This window comes from Macrobrachium nipponense, chromosome 21, assembly GCF_015104395.2.
Source record: "Macrobrachium nipponense isolate FS-2020 chromosome 21, ASM1510439v2, whole genome shotgun sequence".
NCBI classification, from domain to species: Eukaryota; Metazoa; Arthropoda; class Malacostraca; order Decapoda; family Palaemonidae; genus Macrobrachium; species Macrobrachium nipponense.
In genome coordinates this window covers 73,177,929-73,201,160 of record NC_087212.1, presented here as the reverse complement: position 1 = coordinate 73,201,160, position 23,232 = coordinate 73,177,929, and the positions used below count along the sequence as shown (strand labels likewise).

The 23,232-nt window shown below is 35.9% G+C and overlaps 1 protein-coding gene across 2 annotated transcripts in view; it reads right to left on the bottom strand.

Moving 5' to 3' along the window:
- LOC135198165 (alpha-L-fucosidase-like) overlaps positions 1-17,216 on the bottom strand; it is a 72,986-nt gene extending 55,770 nt beyond the window's left edge. The window contains exon 1 of one of the 2 annotated variants that reach the window (XM_064225673.1): positions 17,147-17,216. In XM_064225673.1, coding sequence (XP_064081743.1) covers positions 17,147-17,201 — 55 coding nt within the window. In that variant the 5' untranslated portion in view covers positions 17,202-17,216. Of the gene's footprint in view, positions 1-14,371; positions 14,565-17,146 lie in introns of those variants that run through there. The other variant, XM_064225672.1, reaches the window with a different exon arrangement.
- Between the last annotated feature and the right edge of the window lie 6,016 nt (positions 17,217-23,232).

The window sequence follows — 23,232 nt, the reverse complement described above, 5'->3', positions numbered from 1 at the left end:
CTCTCTGAATATAGAGGTATTAAATTTATCATTATCTCTAGTTGCGAGTATTTCTGAAAAGGCTAGCTTGGAGTCATGTTCTTTTCCTATGGTAAAAGTGATGTGATGATAGGAGTTAGGAAATTCTAAGAAACGATCAGCACCTTTACCATAGAAAAAGAAGAGGGTTCCCTCATTACACTTCCCCAACCCAGATGACATTCACGCCCTACAATTGGTTGAAATGGCCGATAATAGCAATCAAATCTTACAATCAACTCACTCCACAACCTTTGAGGTGATAATCTTATAACTTAAAAAAAAAAAAAACAATTCTGCCATGCTTCAACCATATAAAAAGAATGACATCAACACTGTCTATTACTTTATATTCAGAAATTATCTGCATGCTAGGAAATCATATAACTGAATTTAAATTAAAATGATAGCAGCATACAAGGAATAATATAATTTGAGGCAGTTACATAATATGTAACAAAATAAACCTTAAGCTAAAAGGTTAGTATGGGTAACTTGACCTTATTATGCAATACGAATGTAATTCTATGCTGCAAGGTATTAGTTGGCCTTGAAGAGGTGTTACAAAATGTTCGTGGATTTGTTAGGTGATCTTACAAATGTGCCAAATAATAAATGATTAACCGCACAGTACGTGGTATATCGAGTAAGACACATTCTGCACATGTTAACAATAAAGGATAAATCAAGAGAAGGGAGCAACTTATTCCTTCTACGGACCACTGATACGATAATCTAGTAACATGGTACTTAAATGACAGTTTGCCATATCAAGGCACTAAAAATTACACATGCTAGGTGGCATTATTATAAATATAAAAATGAAATACGTTACAACTGACGTGGTTTGAACTGAACTATAAAGGCGAACTTCACATGAATTTAAATTATTCATTAATACACACAAAAAAGGAAAAGGTACAGAGCAGGGGTTTTCAACCTTTTTTAAAACCGTAATGTACTCCCTCCACTTCGTATAAAGAAAGCAAAACAATGTCATAAAAAACTCCATTGTGTATATTTGCAAGTACTGTGCTGAAGGAAAGTAAGTGCATAACTCTCCTGACATAACCAGCATTATTGTAAATACAAAGAATTCCATGAAAAATAAAGAACATTTTTATTATAATTATATTTACCAGTTTCTATGCAGTATATTTTCAAGTTTATGGTACTGAGCTGCAAAAACAAAACACATTATTATTACATCATCAGCAAAGGGAGTTAATGAGATTGCTGAAACTGTTTTTCATCAACTAGACTAGTGAGCCGAGGAGTAGTTTTTGCTTAAGCACATCGAAGGCTGGCTGCCACATTCATTCGATACCTTAGTTTTGATTGTATGATAAGTAAGCTGGAAAACCCAGTTTCACATGGATATTTTACATCATAACCTGACTAAAGACTTTTTCTCAAATAGATCCCAAGTACTGGAGCTATTCATAAGTTAAGTAAAGTCTTCCTTAATAGCATCATTAACAAGAGCAACTTCTGCATGGAAAGGGTTTCTAATTAGCTTTAAGTTTCCTTCAGACACATCATAAAAGTATCTATTTCATTTTGCAGTAAGGAAAGGCAGTCCACTCTTGTAAGCTTACCATCTGAACTACAGTAGAGGTGTCCTGCCTGTCAGGAAGTGGGTGGCCAGGCCCCTAACCCTAATAACCAGTGGCGAGCGTATACCACCTGGGTTACGCATACCACATGTTGAAAACCCCTGGTAAGGAGTATACTAGAGTCAACGACTTGGGAATATTCAATTACACAGAATAAGAAAATGAGCAATGCTTTAAGCAATAGGTCGAATTACAATGCCAAAACTTAATTGGTAGCATTTTACTGTCTGTACTTGTTCCTTATACCAAGAAGAGGCATAAAGTCAGTTGTCCGCTCTCCTGAGCTATCCTCTCTTAAAAAAAATTATAAATATATATATATATATATATATATATATATATAGATATATATATATATATATATCTAAAGATTTAGTTTTAACTGAACTATATCTACAGTAAATTATGGAGTAACCAATTTACACCTTAAGGGTGACAGGGACTTGAATAGGTCCAGAAATGAAATGGAAGGCGGTTGATTGCAGGCCATACGGGACACGTGCCTGGAAATAAGGTTTGTGCACAGCAGGTTGCTGGAGAGTCCTAGTGCTGCTTCCAAGGGATTCCAAATTTCCTCTCACAACTAGGGAAGATACTTGCATCTCCAAAGAGACTGCATTCTAGTATCAGTACTAAGGTGATAGATACGTGGGGAACGTTAAACACGATTCACTCCTATTATTTCACATCAAAGTCCACTCACAAGGACAAAGAATGACTGGGAACCTATACAGAAAAGTATACGGTTTTGTTTTATTGACTAAGAGGATGAAGGAAGTATAGACAAGAGGCAAAAAATGCAAACTGCATGCACTCTAAATTACTCCATTACAATATATATATATAGATATATATATATATATATATATATATATATATATATATATATATATTTTATATATATATATATATATATATATATATATATATATATATATATATATACATAGATATACATATATATATTGTTTAGGATTTAAGCCAGAACCAAGGCAAAATAACTATTTTTAGAAGGGAACTCAGACATTTCTTAGTTGTCCCTCTTCACCAGCCTCCATTCTCTTTGAATATCTCCTGTTCTGTCTAATTGGCTGCCTTTGAAATTAATCCCCACAGGGATGCAGCAGGGGCCCGTGATTCAGACTTTGGGTAGGGCGCATAGTGGAAGGAGAAAGTGGACAACCCTGAGCAGAGCATGTTGGGAAGTGAGAGCTGTAAACGATGTTATAAAGACAGGATACAAACGACGATCATTCTTAGACCTTCTCCAGCTGTCATGACAGTCCCTCATCTCCCCCCCCTCGCTCTCCCTTCCATCTGGAGACCCCCATGTGTTCATTTATGGCCCATAGTAATAACCCCTGCTTAGTGATTCGGAAGAAAACAAGACCCAGGTATTGTAATGGAGTAATTTAGAGTGCGTGCAGTTTGCATTTTTTGCCTCTTGTCTATACTTCCTTCATCCTCTTAGTCAATAAAACAAAACAGTATACTTTTCTGTATAGGTTCCCAGTCATTCTTTGTCCTTGTGAGTGGACTTTGATGTGAAATAATAGGAGTGAATCGTGTTTAACGTTCCCCACGTATCTATCACCTTAGTACTGATACTAGAATGCAGTCTCTTTGGAGATGCAAGTATCTTCCTTAGTTGTGAGAGGAAATTTGGAATCCCTTGGAAGCAGCACTAGGACTATCCAGCAACCCGCTGTGCACAAACCTTATTTCCAGGCGCGTGTCCCGTATGACCTGCAATCAACCACCTTCCATTTCATTTCTGGACCTATTCAAGTCCCTGTCACCCTTAAGGTGTAAATTGGTTTCTCACGTAATTTACTGTAGATATATATATAGTTCAGTTAAAACTAAATCTTTAGAGTTTGATATAATTTTTTCCTTCCACTAATACCTGCCTTCAGCCATAGAGTTTTTATGTTAATGTTCTCTAGCAATGCCTCTTAGGAGTGCCAGAAGTCCCTTCCACAGTTTTTCCAGCACCAAGAACAAGACACACACACACACACACACACACATATATATATAAATATATATATATATATATATAATATTATATATTGCTACTCTCAAAATGCATGTTTTCCCCTCTTTGAAATGTCTTGTAGATTGTGTAACATTTTTTCAGATTCCTAGATAGCTTAGTAGGAGGAGTTTTAAATGTGTGTTCAGATTTCGCATTAACGTCTTGTAAAAGAATATATATATAACGTAAAGAGAGAGATCCTTGTCTTTTCAAAGCTGCAAATGTTTAACTTTTATGTCAGCACTTTAAAATTAGAGTCTGCGAGATCCGTTTGCTTCCCTGCTCTGTCAGCGCGTTTGATAGCGAGCTCGTTGTCATCAAAAACATGTCAATCTTAATTATCGTTTACCCTCCGTTTCAATCGGGTACGTATCTGTTGAGCAGTCTTGTCTTGTACGTGTATGTATTTGCCAAGTCCCACGTGGATGTTGCACATTATGTGTAAGATTGCGTCAGATTTCAGAACTTTCCGAGCAAGCTTCGTGGCCTAGAAACGTTTTGAGACATCTGCTCTGTCATTTCCATAAAGGAAGAGATATTCATTCGATCTTAAGACCTCGAGGCAGTTAGATCTCTCTCTCTCTCTCTCTCTCTCTCGCTCTCTCTCTCTCTCACTCGACATCGAGATTTTATTAACGTAACGTAAATTTGGTCACTCATAACTTGTGAGAATTCTATATTGATATTTCTTAGAATTTATTTAGTTTATTTAATATCTTTGTGGAATCTGAACAAACATTTCGAAACGGCGCCTGGGTTTTTTGTGAAAGTGTAATATACAAGAGAAAGAAAGAAGTTGGTATACCAAAAAAGGTAAAGTGTGTTATATTTTTATTAGTTGCAACTAATAATGGATAGGGAGTGTGTTTAACTAATAACGGATTAGGAATTGTGTTTAACTAATAATTGATAGGAACTGTTGTCTGTTACGAAGGTTTGGTAAAAACTGTTGGTTAGTGTTTTGAATGAAAAAGATTTACACTTTTACACATTGCTGATATTTTTTGTGTTTGTGTCTGTTCCATTATTTGTGCACTTATTCATTTTTCTTATTGAAGTGTGTCTTTTTGTTTTATATTTCCATTTACATTCACCAATTTAATCGACTTAGTTATTTCATTGCTTTATCAATTGCACATTTAATTAAATTTTAACACTTGTTGAATTGAATTGATTTTGCATTTACTTAGAATTCTTTTCAAGTTTTTATTTGTGTTTAGCATTTGTGAATTAATTTCAAATTTTCAATTATTGCCTAACACTTTTGAATTTTGATTGAATTAATTTTCTTGAATTTTGTGATAAATTAATTTTGATTTAATTTTACTTAATTTGATTCAAGAATTAATTAAACTTTACTTTGTTTTCTAGTAACAGTAATTTTCCCTGATATTGTGAATTTCACTTATAAATTTTGAATTTCTTTAATAATAAATTTTTGTATTTAAAATTTTATAAGTGTTTTCTTATCTTACACCAGTATAAATATATTTTAATTATTTGATTATATTCATGTTAGGTAGAAACATAGAGTGGTAATTGATCTGCTTTCCTTCAATTTAATTGAAGTGACTTAGAACCAGGGAAGTACTTAGGCTTCTGAAATCAGGGAAATACTTAGACTTTTAAAGTTGTTGATGGAGTGATGCCCTTTGATTAATTTAATTACTTACAAGATTACCTCACACCTGTTTTGATGAACTTAGTCTGATTTTCTGCAATACTGGTAAGTGTTAAGGGATCACTGTTACCTTTAGAGTATTCAGTCGTTTAAATGTGTTATGAGGGTTCAGTGTCTGGCTTTTGGTGAGGTAATATTTGATGCATGGTAACCAGATATTTGGCACTTCGTAACATTATTTAATGGTGCCCAGAGACCCGGGAAAGCAGATTTCATTATCACTCTAGAATATACTGGTGGTGTTAGGAATATATTTTGTAGGAGAGTGACCATATAGTTTTGTTTTGCATTTATTGTATTGAATTGTAAATTGATAACTTAGAGGAAAAATGGCTCAGTTCAATGTTCAGGAATTTTTAGCAGCTCCTTCCGTCCAAGTTTTGTTTGTCTGAAACCACTCTGTCTAGAGCACAGTGGAGCGCTTTAGCAGAAGCATGTGGTGGTTATGTGTTCTACTAGTATGGTAAAGGCACAAATAAGATGTATTGCTATGGAATCATTGATAAACTCTGGTAGAATAACTGATGAAGATGAGTTAGAATTGGCTCAAGAGTTGTTGAATGTAGCACGTGCTGATCTCATAAATAAGCAAGCAGAAAAGAAAGAGAAAAGTGATGCAGAGTTAGAGCTTAGACGCATTGAAGCAGAAGAGAATTTGATTAAGCTAAAAATGCTTGCTGAAAGAGAGAGAATGCAAGCTGAAAGGGAAAGAATAGACAGGGAAAAACAAGAAAGAAGAGAAAGAGAAGAAGAAAAAGCAGCAGAAGAGGAAAGAGATTAATAATAAAAGAGGAAAGAGAAATCGCAAGACATGAAAGGGAAATGGAATTGAAAATAAGAGCTAGATCCACATTACCTGTAACACCGTCTAACCCTAACCAAGGTAATCAAGACCCTCCCTGTATTTGATGAATGTTGAGAGTACAGAAGTCAATCCCTAAGTTTATGAAGAAGCTCCAGATGAGTTTTTTGATCACTTTGAGAAAGTGGCTTCAGGTATGGGATGGCCAGAGGATAAATGGTCAGTTTTGCTACAAAGTGTCTTGATTGGTAAAGGGAGAAGTGCTTATCTAGCCTTAACAGCTGATCAGTGTAAAGACTACAAGGTACTTAAACACAGTGTGCTACAAGTTTACCAGATGACCCCCAGAGTACTACAATGAGAGATTCAGAAATTTAAGAAAAGATGAGAAGGGAACCTTCTTAGATTATGCTTACAAAGTGAGAAGGTGTTTCAAACATTGGGTAGAAGCTGCTAAAGTTAAAACTTTTGATGAGTTAGAAGAGTTACTTGTTCTTGAACAGTATCTTAAGGGAATTCCTGAACATATAAGAGCTTATTTAAGAGAGAGAGAAGTGAAGAAACTTGACAACGCCGCTACACTTAGTGAAGATTACAATATAATCAGTAGCAAACGTAATTACAATGTCAAGTACCAGAGTCAACAACGCCCAGGTTTTAAGTCTTATCCAAATAACAGGAACAAATTTAATGGGAAACCTTCAAGTGATACTACTAAGAGTACACAAGGTAATACAGCTCAGCAAATTAATGTGAAATCCTCATCCAGTTTTCAAGACAGTTACAAAAAACCTAATGTTGTCTGTTTCAAGTGTGGAAGAGTAGGACACTACAGTCAAGAGTGTACCAGAATCAACAGCAGTCAAAACCAGTTAGTCAAGTTGTGAAACAAACTACGAAGAGCAGTGTGGGAAAGAATCAGACTCCAGACAAGAATGAAACTAAACAAGCTGAATGTTTAGCAACCAGTGGAAATGTTACCTCAAGCAGTGAGTGGTTAAGCAGTGTGGAGGCTTTTAAGCCATATATCTATGAGGGTATGCTGTCAACTCAAGAAGGAAGTATGCAGGTACCAGTCAAGATATTACGTGATACAGGGAGTAACCATAGTGTGGTAGTACGTGGTTCTCACCCTCAGTTGGAGAAGAGTCTCACAGGAGATTCAGTTATTTTGAAGGGTATAGGAGGAGAGGAAGTAACTCCTATATGCCGCTTACACCTGTCATGTGAATTGGTGACAGGGAATGTTGATTTTGCTGTAAAGGAGTCACTAGCTGTGGAAGGTATACATGTTCTGTTGGGGAATGAAGTTGGTGGTGTGCCATTTATTCCTTGTCCTGTAGTGACAGACAAACCATGAGGATTAGTCCTACAGAAGAGTTGGAGAAGAATAACCCCCACCTGTTTCCTAGTTGTGTAACTACCAGAAGTATGAAGAGGACTACGACTGTAAGTGAAGAAACTGAGGATTTACACACCCAAGAAGGATCAAGTGAAGGATCTTTGTGCTTAGAAGAATTATTCCAGGGAAGTGAAGTTTCCCATAGTGCTGACCAAGAAGAGATTTCCCAAGAAGATGAAGAAGAAGACGACGGCGACGACGAAGAAGAAGAACCTGATGTTCCTGAAGAGACTCTGAGTAGTCAAAGTGTTACTGAAGACAGTAGTGAAACTACAGTAGCTGAGTTAGCAGATATTGAGAATTCAACCTTTGAAGTTGGTCAAGTGACAAGAGAGAAGCTGATGGACTTGCAGAAGAAGGATGCATCGTTAACTGATTTGTTCTTCAGAGTTGTTGATCGAGAAGAGATGCAACAAACTCCTACCTGTTACTATCTGAAGGAAGGTTTGCGATGAGGAAGTATAGGACCTACAGATATACCAGGAGATGCTGAATGGGGCGAATATCATCAAATTTTGATTCCACCATATCCATTGAGAGCAAGTGATTGCAGTAGCTCATGAGTCTGGACATATGGGAATCAGGAAGACTGTGGAGAAGATCATGAAATATTTTTTCTGGCCTGGACTTCACAGAGATGTTAGCAGGTTTTGTCGTGAGTGTCATACCTGCCAGATAGCTGGAAAACCGAATGAAACCATCAAGAAAGCCCCCCTACAACCTATAGAAGTTAGAGGAGAACCCTTTAGCAAAGTGATTATAGATATGGTTGGACCATTGCCGAAGACAAAGAAAGGAAATGAGTATTTGTTGACATTAATGTGTCCTGTGACAAGGTATCCAGAAGCAATCCCTGTTAGAAACATATCTGCCAAGATAGTTGCTGAAAAACTTGTGGAGTTTTTCTCAAAGTTTGGAATACCAGAAATTGTACAAAGTGACAGAGGAACAAACTTTACTTCAAAGTTATTCAGGATGTGATGAATTTGTTAGGAGTGAAACAACAGTTATCCACTGCCTATCATCCAGAAACTCAAGGTGCCTTGGAAAGGTTCCACCAGACATTGAAAAGTATGCTGACAAAGTATTGTTCTGAGTCAGGAAGAGAATGGGATGTTGGTTTACCATTAATGTTGTTTGAAGTTAGGAGTGCTTACCAAGAAAGTATGGGATGTTCACCTAATGAGATGATTTTTGGAAGAGAAGTGAGAGGACCGTTGAAGATTCTTGCAGAAAATTCAAGGGAAGAAAATCAAGAGGAAAGCCAAGCAGAGTATGTGAAGAACTTAAGGAAGAGGTTGAAAGAGATTAGAAAATTCTCTTTAGAAAACTTGAAAATGAGTCAAGAGAAAATGAAAAGGAGGTTTGATGCTAAGACTAAGCTAAGAAGTTTTAGTATTGGTCAACAAGTGTTAGTGTTCTTACCTGTCAAGAGATTTCCCCTCACTAATAAATTTCAAGGTCCTTACAAGATAATTCAGAAGTTAAGTGATAGAACTTATGTGATTGATACACCAGAAAGAAGAAGAAAACAAAGGAAGATACATGTGAACCTCTTGAAACCTTATTTCTCAGAAACTAAAACTGAAACTGTGTCAGTAACCCAGACAACTTTATCTACAGAAGACGATGATGGCTACGAATTAGGAGCTGCAAGCAAGATGAATAATTCTTCAATTTTGGAAAATTTGGAGGATAAATTGAAACATCTGAGTGTTGAACAAGGTGAAGACTTAAGTGACGTAATTAGAAGTTTTCCAGAAATTTTTTCAGATGTGCCTAGACGTACTGATCTGACCAAGCATGAAATCAAGATTCAAGAAGATGGAAAACCTTTCAAGCAAAGAGCCTATCGCTTATCACCGTATCATCGAGATGTTTTGAAGAAGGAAGTTGAGTATTTGCTGCAACATGGATTAGCAGAACCCAGTTCAAGTCACTTTAGTTCTCCATGTGTGTTAGTGAAGAAACCAGATGGTTCATTTAGGATGTGTACTGATTATAGGAAGCTGAATTCTATCAGTGTGGCTGATAATTATCCTTTGCCTCTTATAGATCAGTTACTTGATAATATTGGGCAAGCCAAGTTTGTTTCCAGATAGACTTGTTGAAAGGATATTATCAAATTCCCTTAGATGAGAATGCGAAGCTGCTGTCAGCTTTTATTACTCCTTTTGGACTATATCAGTATACTGTTCTGCCGTTTGGTCTGATGAATGCACCCGCAACATTTCAACGAGTGATGGATCAACTGCTAGGATCAATAGAAGGAGTAGGTGTATACCTAGATGACATCGTGATTTACTCTACAACGTGGGAAGAACATCTGAAGATTCTGAAGAAAGTTTTCAAGAAACTACAGGAAGCAGGGATTAACAGTCAACTTAGAGAAGAGTGAGTTTGGAAAGGCAACTGTACAGTATCTTGGGTTTGAAGTTGGGAAAGGCCTTCTTGCTCCAGTAAATGCTAATGTAGAAGGTATCCGTAAGGCTACCCCACCTACTACCAGGAAACAGCTACAGAGATTTTTAGGCATGGCTGGTTTCTATCGTCGTTTTTGCCCAAATTTCTCAGCCGTAGTAGCTCCCTTGACAGACTTGACTAGTCCCAAAGCTAAGTTTATTTGGTCTCCAGAGTGTCAAGAATCCTTTGAGAAGGTAAAAGCCATTTTAACTTCAAGACCAGTACTTCAAGCTCCAGACTTCGACAAGAAATTTGTGATACAAGTTGATGCGTCAGACTGTGGTGTTGGAGCTGTTCTACTTCAAGAAGATGAAAATAATATCTACCATCCTGTATGCTTCATGTCTACAAAATTGAAAAAACATCAGAAAGTATACTCGACAATCGAGAAGGAAACTTTAGCCTTAATCACCGCATTGAAAAAATTTGAAGTGTATGTGAATAGACCTAGGAATGAAGAAATATTAGTGTTTTCCGATCACAGTCCACTGTCATTTATCCAGAAAATGAAAAATCACAATCAAAGACTGACCAGGTGGTCTTTGTGTCTGCAACAATATAACTTAAGAGTGCAGCACATTAGTGGCAAAAACAATGTAGTTGCTAATTATTTATCTCGTTGCGAATCGTTGGATTCAACACCGTGATAAAAAATCTTCTGGGGGGAGGTATATTATATATTGCTACTCTCAAAATGCATGTTTTCCCCTCTTTGAAATGTCTTGTAGATTGTGTAACATTTTTTCAGATTCCTAGATAGCTTAGTATAGGATGTTTTAAATGTGTGTTCAGATTTCGCATTAACGTCTTGTAAAAGAATATATATATAACGTAAAGAGAGAGATCCTTGTCTTTTCAAAGCTGCAAATGTTTAACTTTTATGTCAGCACTTTAAAATTAGAGTCTGCGAGATCCGTTTGCTTCCCTGCTCTGTCAGCGCGTTTGATAGCGAGCTCGTTGTCATCAAAAACATGTCAATCTTAATTATCGTTTACCCTCCGTTTCAATCGGGTACGTATCTGTTGAGCAGTCTTGTCTTGTACGTGTATGTATTTGCCAAGTCCCACGTGGATGTTGCACATTATGTGTGTAAGATTGCGTCAGATTTCAGAACTTTCGAGAAGCTTTCGTGCCTAGAACGTTTTGAGACATCTGCTCTGTCATTTCCATAAAGGAAGAGATATTCATTCGATCTTAAGACCTCGAGGCAGTTAGATCTCCCTCTCTCTCTCTCTCTCTCGCTCTCTCGCTCTCTCTCTCTCTCACTCGACATCGAGATTTTATTAACGTAACGTAAATTTGGTCACTCATAACTTGTGAGAATTCTATATTTGATATTTCTTAGAATTTATTTAGTTTATTTAATTTCTTTTGTGGAATCTGAACAAACATTTCGTAACGGCGCCTGGGTTTTTTGTGAAAGTGTAATATACAAGAGAAAGAAAGAAGTTGGTATACCAAAAAAGGTAAAGTGTGTTATATTTTTATTAGTTGCAACTAATAATGGATAGGGAGTGTGTTTAACTAATAACGGATAGGAATTGTGTTTAACTAATAATTGATAGGAACTGTTGTCTGTTACGAAGGTTTGGTAAAAACTGTTGGTTAGTGTTTTGAATGAAAAAGATTTACACTTTTACACATTGCTGATATTTTTTGTGTTTGTGTCTGTTCCATTATTTGTGCACTTATTCATTTTCTTATTGAAGTGTGTCTTTTTGTTTTATATTTCCATTTACATTCACCATTTAATTGACTTAGTTATTTTCATTGCTTTATCATTGCACATTTAATTAAATTTAACACTTGTGAATTGATTTGCATTTACTTAGAATTCTTTTCAAGTTTTATTGTTGTTTAGCATTTGTGAATTAATTTCAAATTTTCAATTATTGCCTAACACTTTTGAATTTTGATTGAATTAATTTTCTTGAATTTTGTGATAAATTAATTTTGATTTAATTTTACTTAATTTGATTCAAGAATTAATTAAACTTTACTTTGTTTTCTAGTAACAGTAATTTTCCCTGATATTGTGAATTTCACTTATAAATTTTGAATTTAATAATAAATTTTTGTATTTAAAATTTTTATAAGTGTTTTCTTTATCTTACACCAGTATAAATATATTTAATTATGATTATATTCATGTTAGGTAGAAACATAGAGTGGTAATTGATCTGCTTTCCTTCAATTTAATTGAAGTGACTTAGAACCAGGGAAGTACTTAGACTTCTGAAATCAGGGAAATACTTAGACTTTTAAAGTTGTTGATGGAGTGATGCCCTTTGATTAATTTAATACTTACAAGATTACTCACACCTGTTTTGATGAAACTTAGTCTGATTTTCTGCAATACTGGTAAGTGTTAAGGGATCACTGTTACCTTTAGAGTATTCAGTCGTTTAAATGTGTTATGAGGGTTCAGGTGTCTGGCTTTTGGTGAGGTAATATTTGATGCATGGTAACCAGATACTTGGCACTTCGTAACGATATATATATATATATACCGCTATATAGATATATATATATATATATATATATATATATATATTACATATACATTATATATATACATACTATATGATCTATATATATATATATATATACTATATATTATAACATATATATACCATATATATGATTATATATAATATATATATATATATATATTTATCATATATATATATATATATATATAAATATATATATATATATATATATATATATATATATATATATATCACGATGAGCATTATATTAAAGGACATTCTTTGTCGCTCGATCTGTATTATATATATATATATATATATATATATATATATATATATATATATATATATATATATATTACAGGACATTTGCAGCTCGATTGTATATAATATAATATTTGTATATATATATCTAATTATGTATTTTAATATTTATATTTATATATATTATATATATAATTATTATTTATATAATATTTATATATATATATAATATGCATTATTTATTATATTTTTATATTTATATATATATAATAATATTATTATATATATTTTTTTTTTTTTTATATATATATGATATATATGGTTTATATATATATATATATATATACTATATATACATATACATATAGTATAGATATTTATATATATATATATATATATATATATATATATATCATATATATATATGTGTGTGTGTGTGTGTGTGTGTGTGTTTATACACATATGCATGTATTTTATATATACGTATACAGACACACGCATTTGTATACAAATATATATATATATTATAAAGCTGATCTTCCAAATCTAGGCAACGCTACTTGAATATTTGTATCGACCTGTGTCTACGTTTTGTGGAAAACGTCATTTTTTATGGTTTATTACATGTTTTTGTTTATATCTCTACAGTTCCTAATATACTAGTTAATACTAGCGGGAGAAATCTCTCTCTCTCTCTCTCTCTCTCTCTCTCTCTCTCTCTCTCTCTCTCTCTCTCGCTTCGTTGGAACATATAATGAAACATGAGTAAGTAAATGAAGATTGTGTTTTCAGAAATACAGAATTAGAAGAGTGCTTCTAATGAAGTTATGATGTTGAATAATATGAAAAGTAGATGCATGAAAATTTGAACTAAAATTGACTCCAAGCAAAATGAATAACTTTCCTTATAGTACTACACTTATTGCTCACTACTAGTATAGCAGAGGTACTCCTTCCAAGTTAAGCCCCTCTCTTTTCCTTCCCTTTCTTCATCTGGTTTCCTTTGGCTACATTATGTATATATTCGATTGCCCTTGATATCCGTCTCTGCCTAAACTACCACACTTTATTAAGGAAATAGCCGAGATGATGCGATGAATGACATTTTCTCTTACTGGAATGGTTGAGTTTGAACAACACTAATATCCTCAGCATTTTTCTTTATCTGATCACCAGTACAGCAGAACTGTTTGACCCAAGCGATAAATAATGTAGCTACATCCCATCGTTACCAAGCGTTATAAAATCAATGGCAGTTTCAGTCATATCCTTATTTATTTTTCATCGGTTGTGGATGCAACACTACGAAATAATAAATGAAAATTGTAATAACGTCTCTTTGTTCGTTTGTCCTTGAACTTGCCAATAGACAGTATGTATCCACAGCCTACTTCGTGTATACAGTTGTACCTCAGCTAACTAAACTCCATTTCTTTAGAAGTTTTCTTCATTGTTTTGCACACAGCTGTCCGTATCACGTTTGCATCTGAACTAAAAAAAGACGAAACTAGAAGTCGTGCACAAAAGCCTGCGCCATCACAATAAATTCAGGGACTGGAAGTATCGAAATAAACTGTCCCATTTCGTGAACTAACCCGATATTAGGAGGACGAGTTGTGCGACCCACAGCATGTTAAAGGATGGACTGACAAAACCGGGCCGCGTCACAACACCGAAGAAACGCCCCTTCACGTCCCCCTCTCCCCCGTTCCACAGCCCCTTGGGGTCAAGGCCCTTCCCTTTATCCCGGACTTCCTTCCACTTAACTTCCATAATGCCACTGATACCGGTCACTTTTTGTCTGCTTTTGGATGTTTCCATAACAGGCGTTTCTTACGACGTTCAGGTTTTTATTGATTTTTTTTTTCTGCAAAAGAAGACTATTGAGGAGGATTTGTCTGTCCGATCTCAGATCACAAAAACTACTGGGGCTAGAGTGCTGCATATTGGTATGTTGGTCACCCACCCTCCAATCATCAAACATATAATTTTATTTAAGGTTAAAGTTAGCCATAATTGTGTCTGGCAACTACATTGGACAGGCCACCACCTGGCCGTGGTTAAGTTTCATGAGTCGCGCTCACACAGCATTACACCGAGACCACTGAAAGATAGATCTATTTTCTGTGGCCTTGATTATACGCTGTACAGAAAACTCGACATTTTTTACTCGTTTTCTTTGCAGCCGCAGCTGAGCTTATTCATTTTCAACGTTGCTGCTGCTGCTGCTGCTGCTGCATGATGTGCGCTGGGTGGCGCTTTGGTGAGCGTTCAAGCGGAGGAATTTTCTCAGTCACTGGTTTCATCTTTCTTCTTACTTACAGACCTGCTCGCATTACATTAAAGGCACTTTGAAGGATTCCTTTTGTTCCCTCTATTTCTTTTTGTTTTCCCGCGCAGGTTTTGGTTCTTCGGCGTGAGACAACTAGTTTTCATAGTTTTGCCGAGAATGTATAAATTAATTATCAGAATTTTGCGAAAATTATGTATTACGCTGATTACCTATCCAGCGTAATACTGAACACTATAAAAAAAAGCTTGTGAGTCAAAATAATGAATCTGCTTCCGTATTATCGTTTCCATTAACTACAAATATTTGTGGCAACTATAGTTTGTTAGCTGTAAGTTTCTGAGCAGATGATTACACGGACTCTTAGGTATATGTGTTGACTTAAGTACATGTGGACCCTTCCTAAGAATCGTGCTATTCATTCCTCATTTGTCCACGATTCCTCTGTGAATAAAGGTCCTATCAAGCAGATTGCAGACAGGATATTCCTGTTAACAACATACACACACACATTCATAACACAATAGCGTGTACGTATGTATGCAGCGCGTGTGTGTAAGAGCAGATATGATAGCACACAAGTGCTTGCTTTCAGTCAATTTCTTTAATTTCTGGATTCAAAGCTAGTGTAAAAAGACAACTTCTATTTCAAATTGATGAAATATATTCAAGTCAAACCTTCTCTGTACGATAATTCATAATCGATGTTCTGGATTGTTACTAACTTTACATATAGGTAGGAATAATAAGCAAACCTGTTCAGGAAGAGTTTGAAGAATGTTAGGCTATAGAAGATCTGCATGCCATTATAGTTGTAGGCAGTTACCCTATCCAGTACAGACCTCAAGAGACTGACAGGGGAAAGAGCAGACTTGAGGACATGAGGATGCATCTTGGTCTCTTACCCGACTACAAATGGCACATAATTGTTGGAACTTCCTGTTGAGTTGCTTTGCAGCAAAGTTGACGAAAGAAATATTCTCTATCAGCGACTTTGGTTATCAAATCTGAGAAGTAAATTTCCAAATGTCAATCCTAGAGATGACCTGAGGCTGAAGGACAGCGCCCCAAAGTCAGATGCCTGGTAACCCTCCATGAAGTCTGTCATTTACCGAGAGTAGAATTTGGTCTTTGCGGTCTTCTAAAGTTTCCCGGGTCCTATCTAGGTGTATCTGAAGTGACCGATGCAGCAACATCTTTGAGAGACATTTTGAAGGCAAGATATTGCGAATAGTAGCTGTTATCATTTCATTGACCTGCTCCTTGTCACAAAGGAAGGCATCTACTTTTAGCTAGTCTTTTGAACTGGTTTTACTCAGGTTATAAACGTGATTAAAGGAGAAGAAAAGAAAAGATTGCACAAAGGTATACTGAAAATGATGGACAAGTGTAAACATCAAAAAAGAATTTGAAATTGTTATTCAAGTACTTTTACATCTAAAATTTCTTGATGAGTGATGCCGAATGGCTGATAGAGACGTGAACCAAGTAAAAGACTTGATGATCCGAAGATAGACAGACAGATAGAATTTAGGCCAAAGCGCTGGGACCTGTGAAGTCATTCAGCGCTGAAACGGAAATTGATAGTAGAAAGGTTTGAAAGGTGCAGGAGGAAAACCTCACAGTTACACTAAGAAATGAAGGTACAGTAAAAGGAATGAAAAGGCTTACGGCTAGTGGCCGAAGAGACACTGAAGAGACGCTGCCAAGAACCTTAAGTAATGCGTACAGTGTACCGCAGGAGGTGCACTGACGACACTACCTCCTTGGGGAGGGGGGGTTAATGATCCAAAGCCCACGGCCCAAATCCTAGTCATCTTGCAACTCCAAATACGCTACAGAAACTTTGAAAATTGACAAAACTGTACTAGGAAACAAGACTTTGCTAGGAAGTACTGCACTTAAGAATTACTGTGGTGAGCATATAACCACCTCGGAAAGCTGAGACGTTTTCAGACCCATAAATGCTTATTTCAGACAAGGGAAGGGACTGATTTGTCATCAGAATAAGGATATCAGTCTCAAAAGAACAAACATAGTACCTGTGTAAAGCAGCCGCTGGGTTTTAAATCACTCTTACCTGGACATATCCTAACTGTTGATTCGTGAAGACTGGATGGAAACACTTGTGCCATTTTCTTATGTGATTAGTTATTATGAACCTTCGAGAGATGGATCTGTGATGAGACAACATGCATCAGTTAGATTTATCTATGAACAAGCAATAAAAACTCTGTAATTTTCAACAATGGTAAGAACAGTGAGTTTGCTGTACAAAACATAAACTGTGTTTCACAAATACATAGTACTGACAAACAAATGGGGAGCATGGTGAGGCAGACAACAGGAGTATGTATTTAAGGAGTATTGAAGGGATTGTTGGGTTGTAGCTTATGGTAACAAAGGTGGTATCTATTCTTTTTCACCTCCAAAACAGGAGAATAAGGGTAGTATGATTGCTTGCAAATCGAATGGGCAACGGTAGCTGGTGCGTGAAGGCTCGTTTTCTTTCTTGTTGGTCATGTTGGGGCTCTGCATTGAGCATGAGATCATTCTTGAATAGTTTTTATGACACTGCTGATGATTCAAGTAGAGGGAGGATATCTGTGGTGGTGGAACGTGACATATGCTCAGTAGGCTGTTGGCAATTTTGATTTCTGTTTTCAAACCTCTCCTCCCTAAATTCTGACATGACAGCGAGATGTGCTCTCCCTTGGGTCTAAAGAAGTCCGTTACTTTAACACTTCCTGGTGTCTTTAGGCAATAAAATAGTCCTTATTCCTGGATAAAAAGAAAAAAGAAAAAAAGTAAGGGGTGCGGATGAAAGAAAGAGGATTCTACTGCCCTAGTTCGCTTCTTGTTTACCTTTAAGTACAGATGATATGAATGACCATTGAAAAAAAAGTTTGTCGAAATGGTATATATGTATATATATATATATATATATATATATATATATATAGATATATATGATATATAGATATATAGATATATAGATATATAGTGTATATATATATATATATATATATATATACATATATATATAGATATATAGATATATAGATATATATGTATATATATATATATATATATAATATATATACATATATATCTATATATCTATATATATAATATATATATACATATATATTTATATATATATACAATTAATCTCTCGATTATCCGGATTAACAGAGCTAAGGCCCTATAAGGTAAAGTCAAGTGAAACACTACGGGAGTAAATCAGCAACTCCAAATTGCTATTCCTACCATGTCTTGTAAAACCTCTTATTTTCTCTTCATTTCGGCAAATGTTTTTTCAGTGGCCATTCATGTCATATGAGCTAAAAAAGAATATATATAAAAACTAAAAAAATAAACAGGAAGTGGACTATGTGAAGTTGTAGACAATGAATTTCAGTCTACATCTTTGTAGGCTTAGGGGATATCTGGCAACTTCCTATGTTCGTTAATATTGTTACTTAATTAAGTTTACTTGTCTTTGGAAAACATTTTTTTATCACGTGTTTGAATGTTTACCGACTTCGTTGGACAGGCAGCATTGCCAACAACTCGTCGTTGAGAAAGACGGCGGTGATACAGTAGTATGCGTCACTGTGGATTTGCGAAATGGCTCCTCAGCTTCCGTGGTTTGTGCTGATATTCATGAAGTCAACTGTTTCATCTAGAGCTTTGTTAAAGCAGTTGTTCCGAAATAAGTATTTAATGTTTAACAACTTAATTTGAAGGACAATAGTTTTGTGTAATAAATTCCCTGTATCAATTATGTGGATTTGTCCTTTCTATTTTTATATTTCCGATAATAATAAATCCAACTATTAAGATCTTGACCTAGAACTTTGGATACATATTTAGAAGAAAATCATTAAGCCATTATCTTGGTAGAACATTAATTATGAATTGAAAACACTTTTCCAGGGTCCTTTTTGCTTTTTTTTTTCTTTTTAAAAGACATCGTAACAAATTATCCGACTGTATCATAGATTTTTAGCCACGGACAAGCGTTATTCGACTTCCATTAGTTATCCGACGTTTGTTCAACCATTGCAGTGACCAATGTACTAGGTAGTCGAAGTAAGTAGTTGTGCAGTTTTGCGATTGTTGGATTGGTCCTGCATGCGCTCATTTAAAGAAGTCGTTGAGTGACTTGTTCCATTTTTCTGAGCAGCTGTAGTCACAGACTGAACTCTGAGATTCAAGGGATATATTGCGTGGTTGAGCAACGGGATTATCATTCATCTTCAAGAGTGATTTTCTTTTGCATGGAATTATGGAGAGTAAAGTATTTTTCGATGATTTCTTCCTCCATTGGTGAAGATGGTAGTAACACTGCCAATGCTGAACTATGCTTCCCCTTCGCTGATCGAGAAATTCTTGAAAATTGAACTCTTCCACTTGAAGGTAGAGAAATTTGTCTTCTGTTAAATTTGTTTCTGCTGATGATATTCTTCCATAGGAAATAGTCCCTCTATTGGTGAACGGAGGCAATAAATGAAGTACTTACTACCTTTTGTATGCCAGAGAGGAGCATTAGGCTTGGAATTCTTGAACTTCTTACCAAGATATTTTTGTCCCTCAAAATTTAGCCAAGCACAGGTGGGTTTGGAACTCAGATGCAAGTATTGAAAAAAGTTCTAGCAAAGATACAATATTGGCATTACTACCCTAAAACAATTCACCTTGTATTTTACTAATTCATTTATCTTTTTATGAGGTTTTAGTCTTCCTTTTTTCACGAAGATAGATGTATGAGGTTATAGTCCACAGAGGGGAAAAAAAAAGGCTGAAATTCCTTTTAGCTCAACAGTTTCGGCCTCCAACGGCCCTTATCGAGAACTGTTTTATCTATTCATTAGTAATTGTATCGTTTTATTTTCTATTAACTGATCTTTTCTTTCTGTATTTCCTGATATCTTCTGTATTGTTTCAAACTAATGAACATATTCTTTGGAAGTGTGAATTCCAAGTCAACGACCCCTGTAGGCTTGTTCCATGTCGAAAGGGGTTTATCTTTTGAATAATAATAATGATAATAACACAGTATATACTTCGTTGCTAAAATTTGCAGTTGTTTTTATTAGGATATAAACTTGCTAATATTAATAGATATCCTTCGTACAAACTGGATCAGTCTTGGAAGTTTGGACACTAGGATTTCAAATTTCAGTCTCCCTCACCGGATTATGGGAAATCACAGGCCACCAGCATGCTCCAGTTTTCCATCATCCAGCATAGTGTGAAACTATCCCATAGTGTGAACTATCCCAACCACCTGGCCTTCTCCTATTAGTAGTAGAAGGGAATTGTCCTTGAAATGCATGGTTCCCTCGCTCGTTTTATTCCTCCTTTGTTTGTGTGTGTTTTAAGTTTTATGTCTCTATAATGACATAAATCTTTTATAAATTCTTTCCTATTTTCATTCCTCTTCATCCGATCTGTAAACAAAAGTATATTAGCTAACAATTCCTCTTTATTTTCATCATATTGCTGCTGCACAAACACGTGGACCGTGTGCACAAAACTCTATTTCGTGAATGAATAAATACATTTATGATAAAAAATTATTTACTGTAATTGATTACAGTACCCTACTGTAATATTAATGTGTAACAGCAAACTACAGTAATTTGTCAGTCTATTTTTGTCTTTTGTTTATGTTGAGAATCAACTGATGGACGTTTATTACGAAAAGAATTATTTAGAAAAACAATTTCGTTGCTAAAAGAAACGAATTTATTAATATTTTTAATTTTGTACAATAAAGTTTATGATACTGTAATTCATATTTAGAGAGAGAGAGAGAGAGAGAGGGATAGATGAGAGAGAGGGAGGTAGAGAGATAGAGAGAGACGATAGGAGGCGAGAGGGAGGAGAGAAGAGAGTGGAGAGACGAGAGAGAGAGAGAGAGAGAGAGAGAGAGAGAGAGAGAGAGAGAGAGTGTGTGATCAGATGAGGACGAGAGTTAACTGTTGACTAGCTTAGGTCGAGAATAACAACACTGTGCTGTTTACATAATGAAATTCGTATTTTAAATATTTTTACGGTGATAAGAGATGAAACATCGATAGTGATAAACTATTCTCATGTGTACTGTTGTAATACGTGTGGTAATAATCACTGAATCGACTATTAAACTTGTATTGAGGTACACTTCAGTAAATAAGAGAAAGAATAAAGATATGGCAACACGCACCTACAGTCGGGGACAATCTATTCATTTATTACGACAATAATAGATCAGTATTATAGTTTATTCTGTAAGTGGAATAAGTTTTTTTTTAATGTTATTGTTTTATTTCATTAAGAGATCTGTCTACTGAGAGAGAGAGAGAGAGAGAGCGGCTGTGATTTTGAGATTTTAATTTAGCATTTAATCGGTATTTTGCTATTTACATTTATTATAAAAAAATTACTTACTGTACTGATTACAGTACCGTGGTGTAATATTAATGTAATCACATCAAAATAAAGTAATGGTGCATAATGTAAACTTGTAAAGTGTAAAGTGTATTTTTGTCTTAAAAAATACTTTCCCAAGGAATTATTCCTATAAATCTACGACAATTATCGTTTGTATGACTGCATTGTTCGAAGTTAATTACGTATTACCAAATTAATAATGAAGTTCGAATTAAAAATTAATTTTATCCTAACTGTTATTACAATTTCTAAAAGGTTACAGAATGTTAAAGGTCGCTGTGAACGCAAGTTGCATCAACGTAACTTTATGTTTACATTTTGTTGTTGGCCACCCCGATTATAAGGAGAGTTTAGTGATGCGGAATTATTCCTTGAATAGGCTGTTTATTATGAAAATATGCCAATAATATATTAGGTTAGAAGGTGTTAGAATCGTGTTTTATTACCTTTATTGTCAGTTAATATCATAATGGGAATCTGTTCATATATGAAGGTGTGGTTATGCACGGCGACCAGGCTTAGCCTACCATAAACGTCATACATATACCTTGAATAGGGTATTAATCATGAAGATATGCCAATAATATATAAGGCGTGAATGGTTTTATTACCTTTATTGTCAGTTTATATCATATGTGAGTCTTTTCATGTGTGTTGGTGGTTACCGAACCGCGGCCGAGGCTTAGCCTATTGCTGAACATCATATACACAACGCGGACAAGCCCGCATGCTGCGATTCATACCAGCGATATAGACTGAGTAGTCCAGGGATCGTGGCTAACTGATCCCACGACTGCTGATCCGCGACTGAGGGATGCCTCACTGTACCATCCTCGTGTCTTGGACCTTAGATTCCGAACATGTAGGACAGCATATACAGAATCCCTCTTTATTCTTCGTCTTGGAGCTCCAGCCTCGAAGGAGAACAGTTAATTGGGAATATTTGATAGTTCTTTCCTGACGATTACCACTCATAATTATGTACACATAATGGTGATCTGCTCAGCTCACTTGACTTGGCTCGGCCAGCAAGCCCTGCCGAGCCGATTGCTTGGCTCTACCAAACGAACTCTCTGCTCTTGATCAGTGCGGACTGTGCGGTCCCTTGCCATGACATAACACCCTCCTTTCCCATGTTGCAGCAAGTTTTCACAGGAGTCATCATCTTCATCATCTAATGCCTCCTTACTGCCCTCTTTGAAGGCTTCCACGGCTTAAGAAGAGGAAGGTAGTTTCTCCGGTCCCCTAAGAAGTGTCGCCTCGAGACTTCAAAGGTTCTGCATCCTTTCCCTGGGAAGGAAACAGTTTGCTGCCTCTTCGGCTCATCTGCCCCTTCTGGAGCAGGAACCAGGACGCTATCCCTAAAATATAGTGTCTCGGGAGCCCCAGGAGCTCGGACCTAGATTTGTTCTCCTGTCTCTGGTTCCAAGGGCGCTGCTCATGGAACCCGGGGCTGTCGGGTACTCGTGTACAAGTCTCCGAGTGTACAACCTCCAAGGGGGTTTTACACCCACAGTCAGTGATGTGTAGTCTTCTCTCCGTTTGACAGTGGCACAGGGCGAGAGAAGGGACCAAGCCGCATTGGTGGCTCAGATGCACCTGTGCAAGCCAGGAACGGCTATTCTTCAGGTGCTCAGATCGATGTTGCTGTCCCTTGGGACAAGGCATCTGGAGGAGCTAGGGGAGTGTGTCTGTGTAGTCGTCCTCGTGAGGTCCGATCACGGA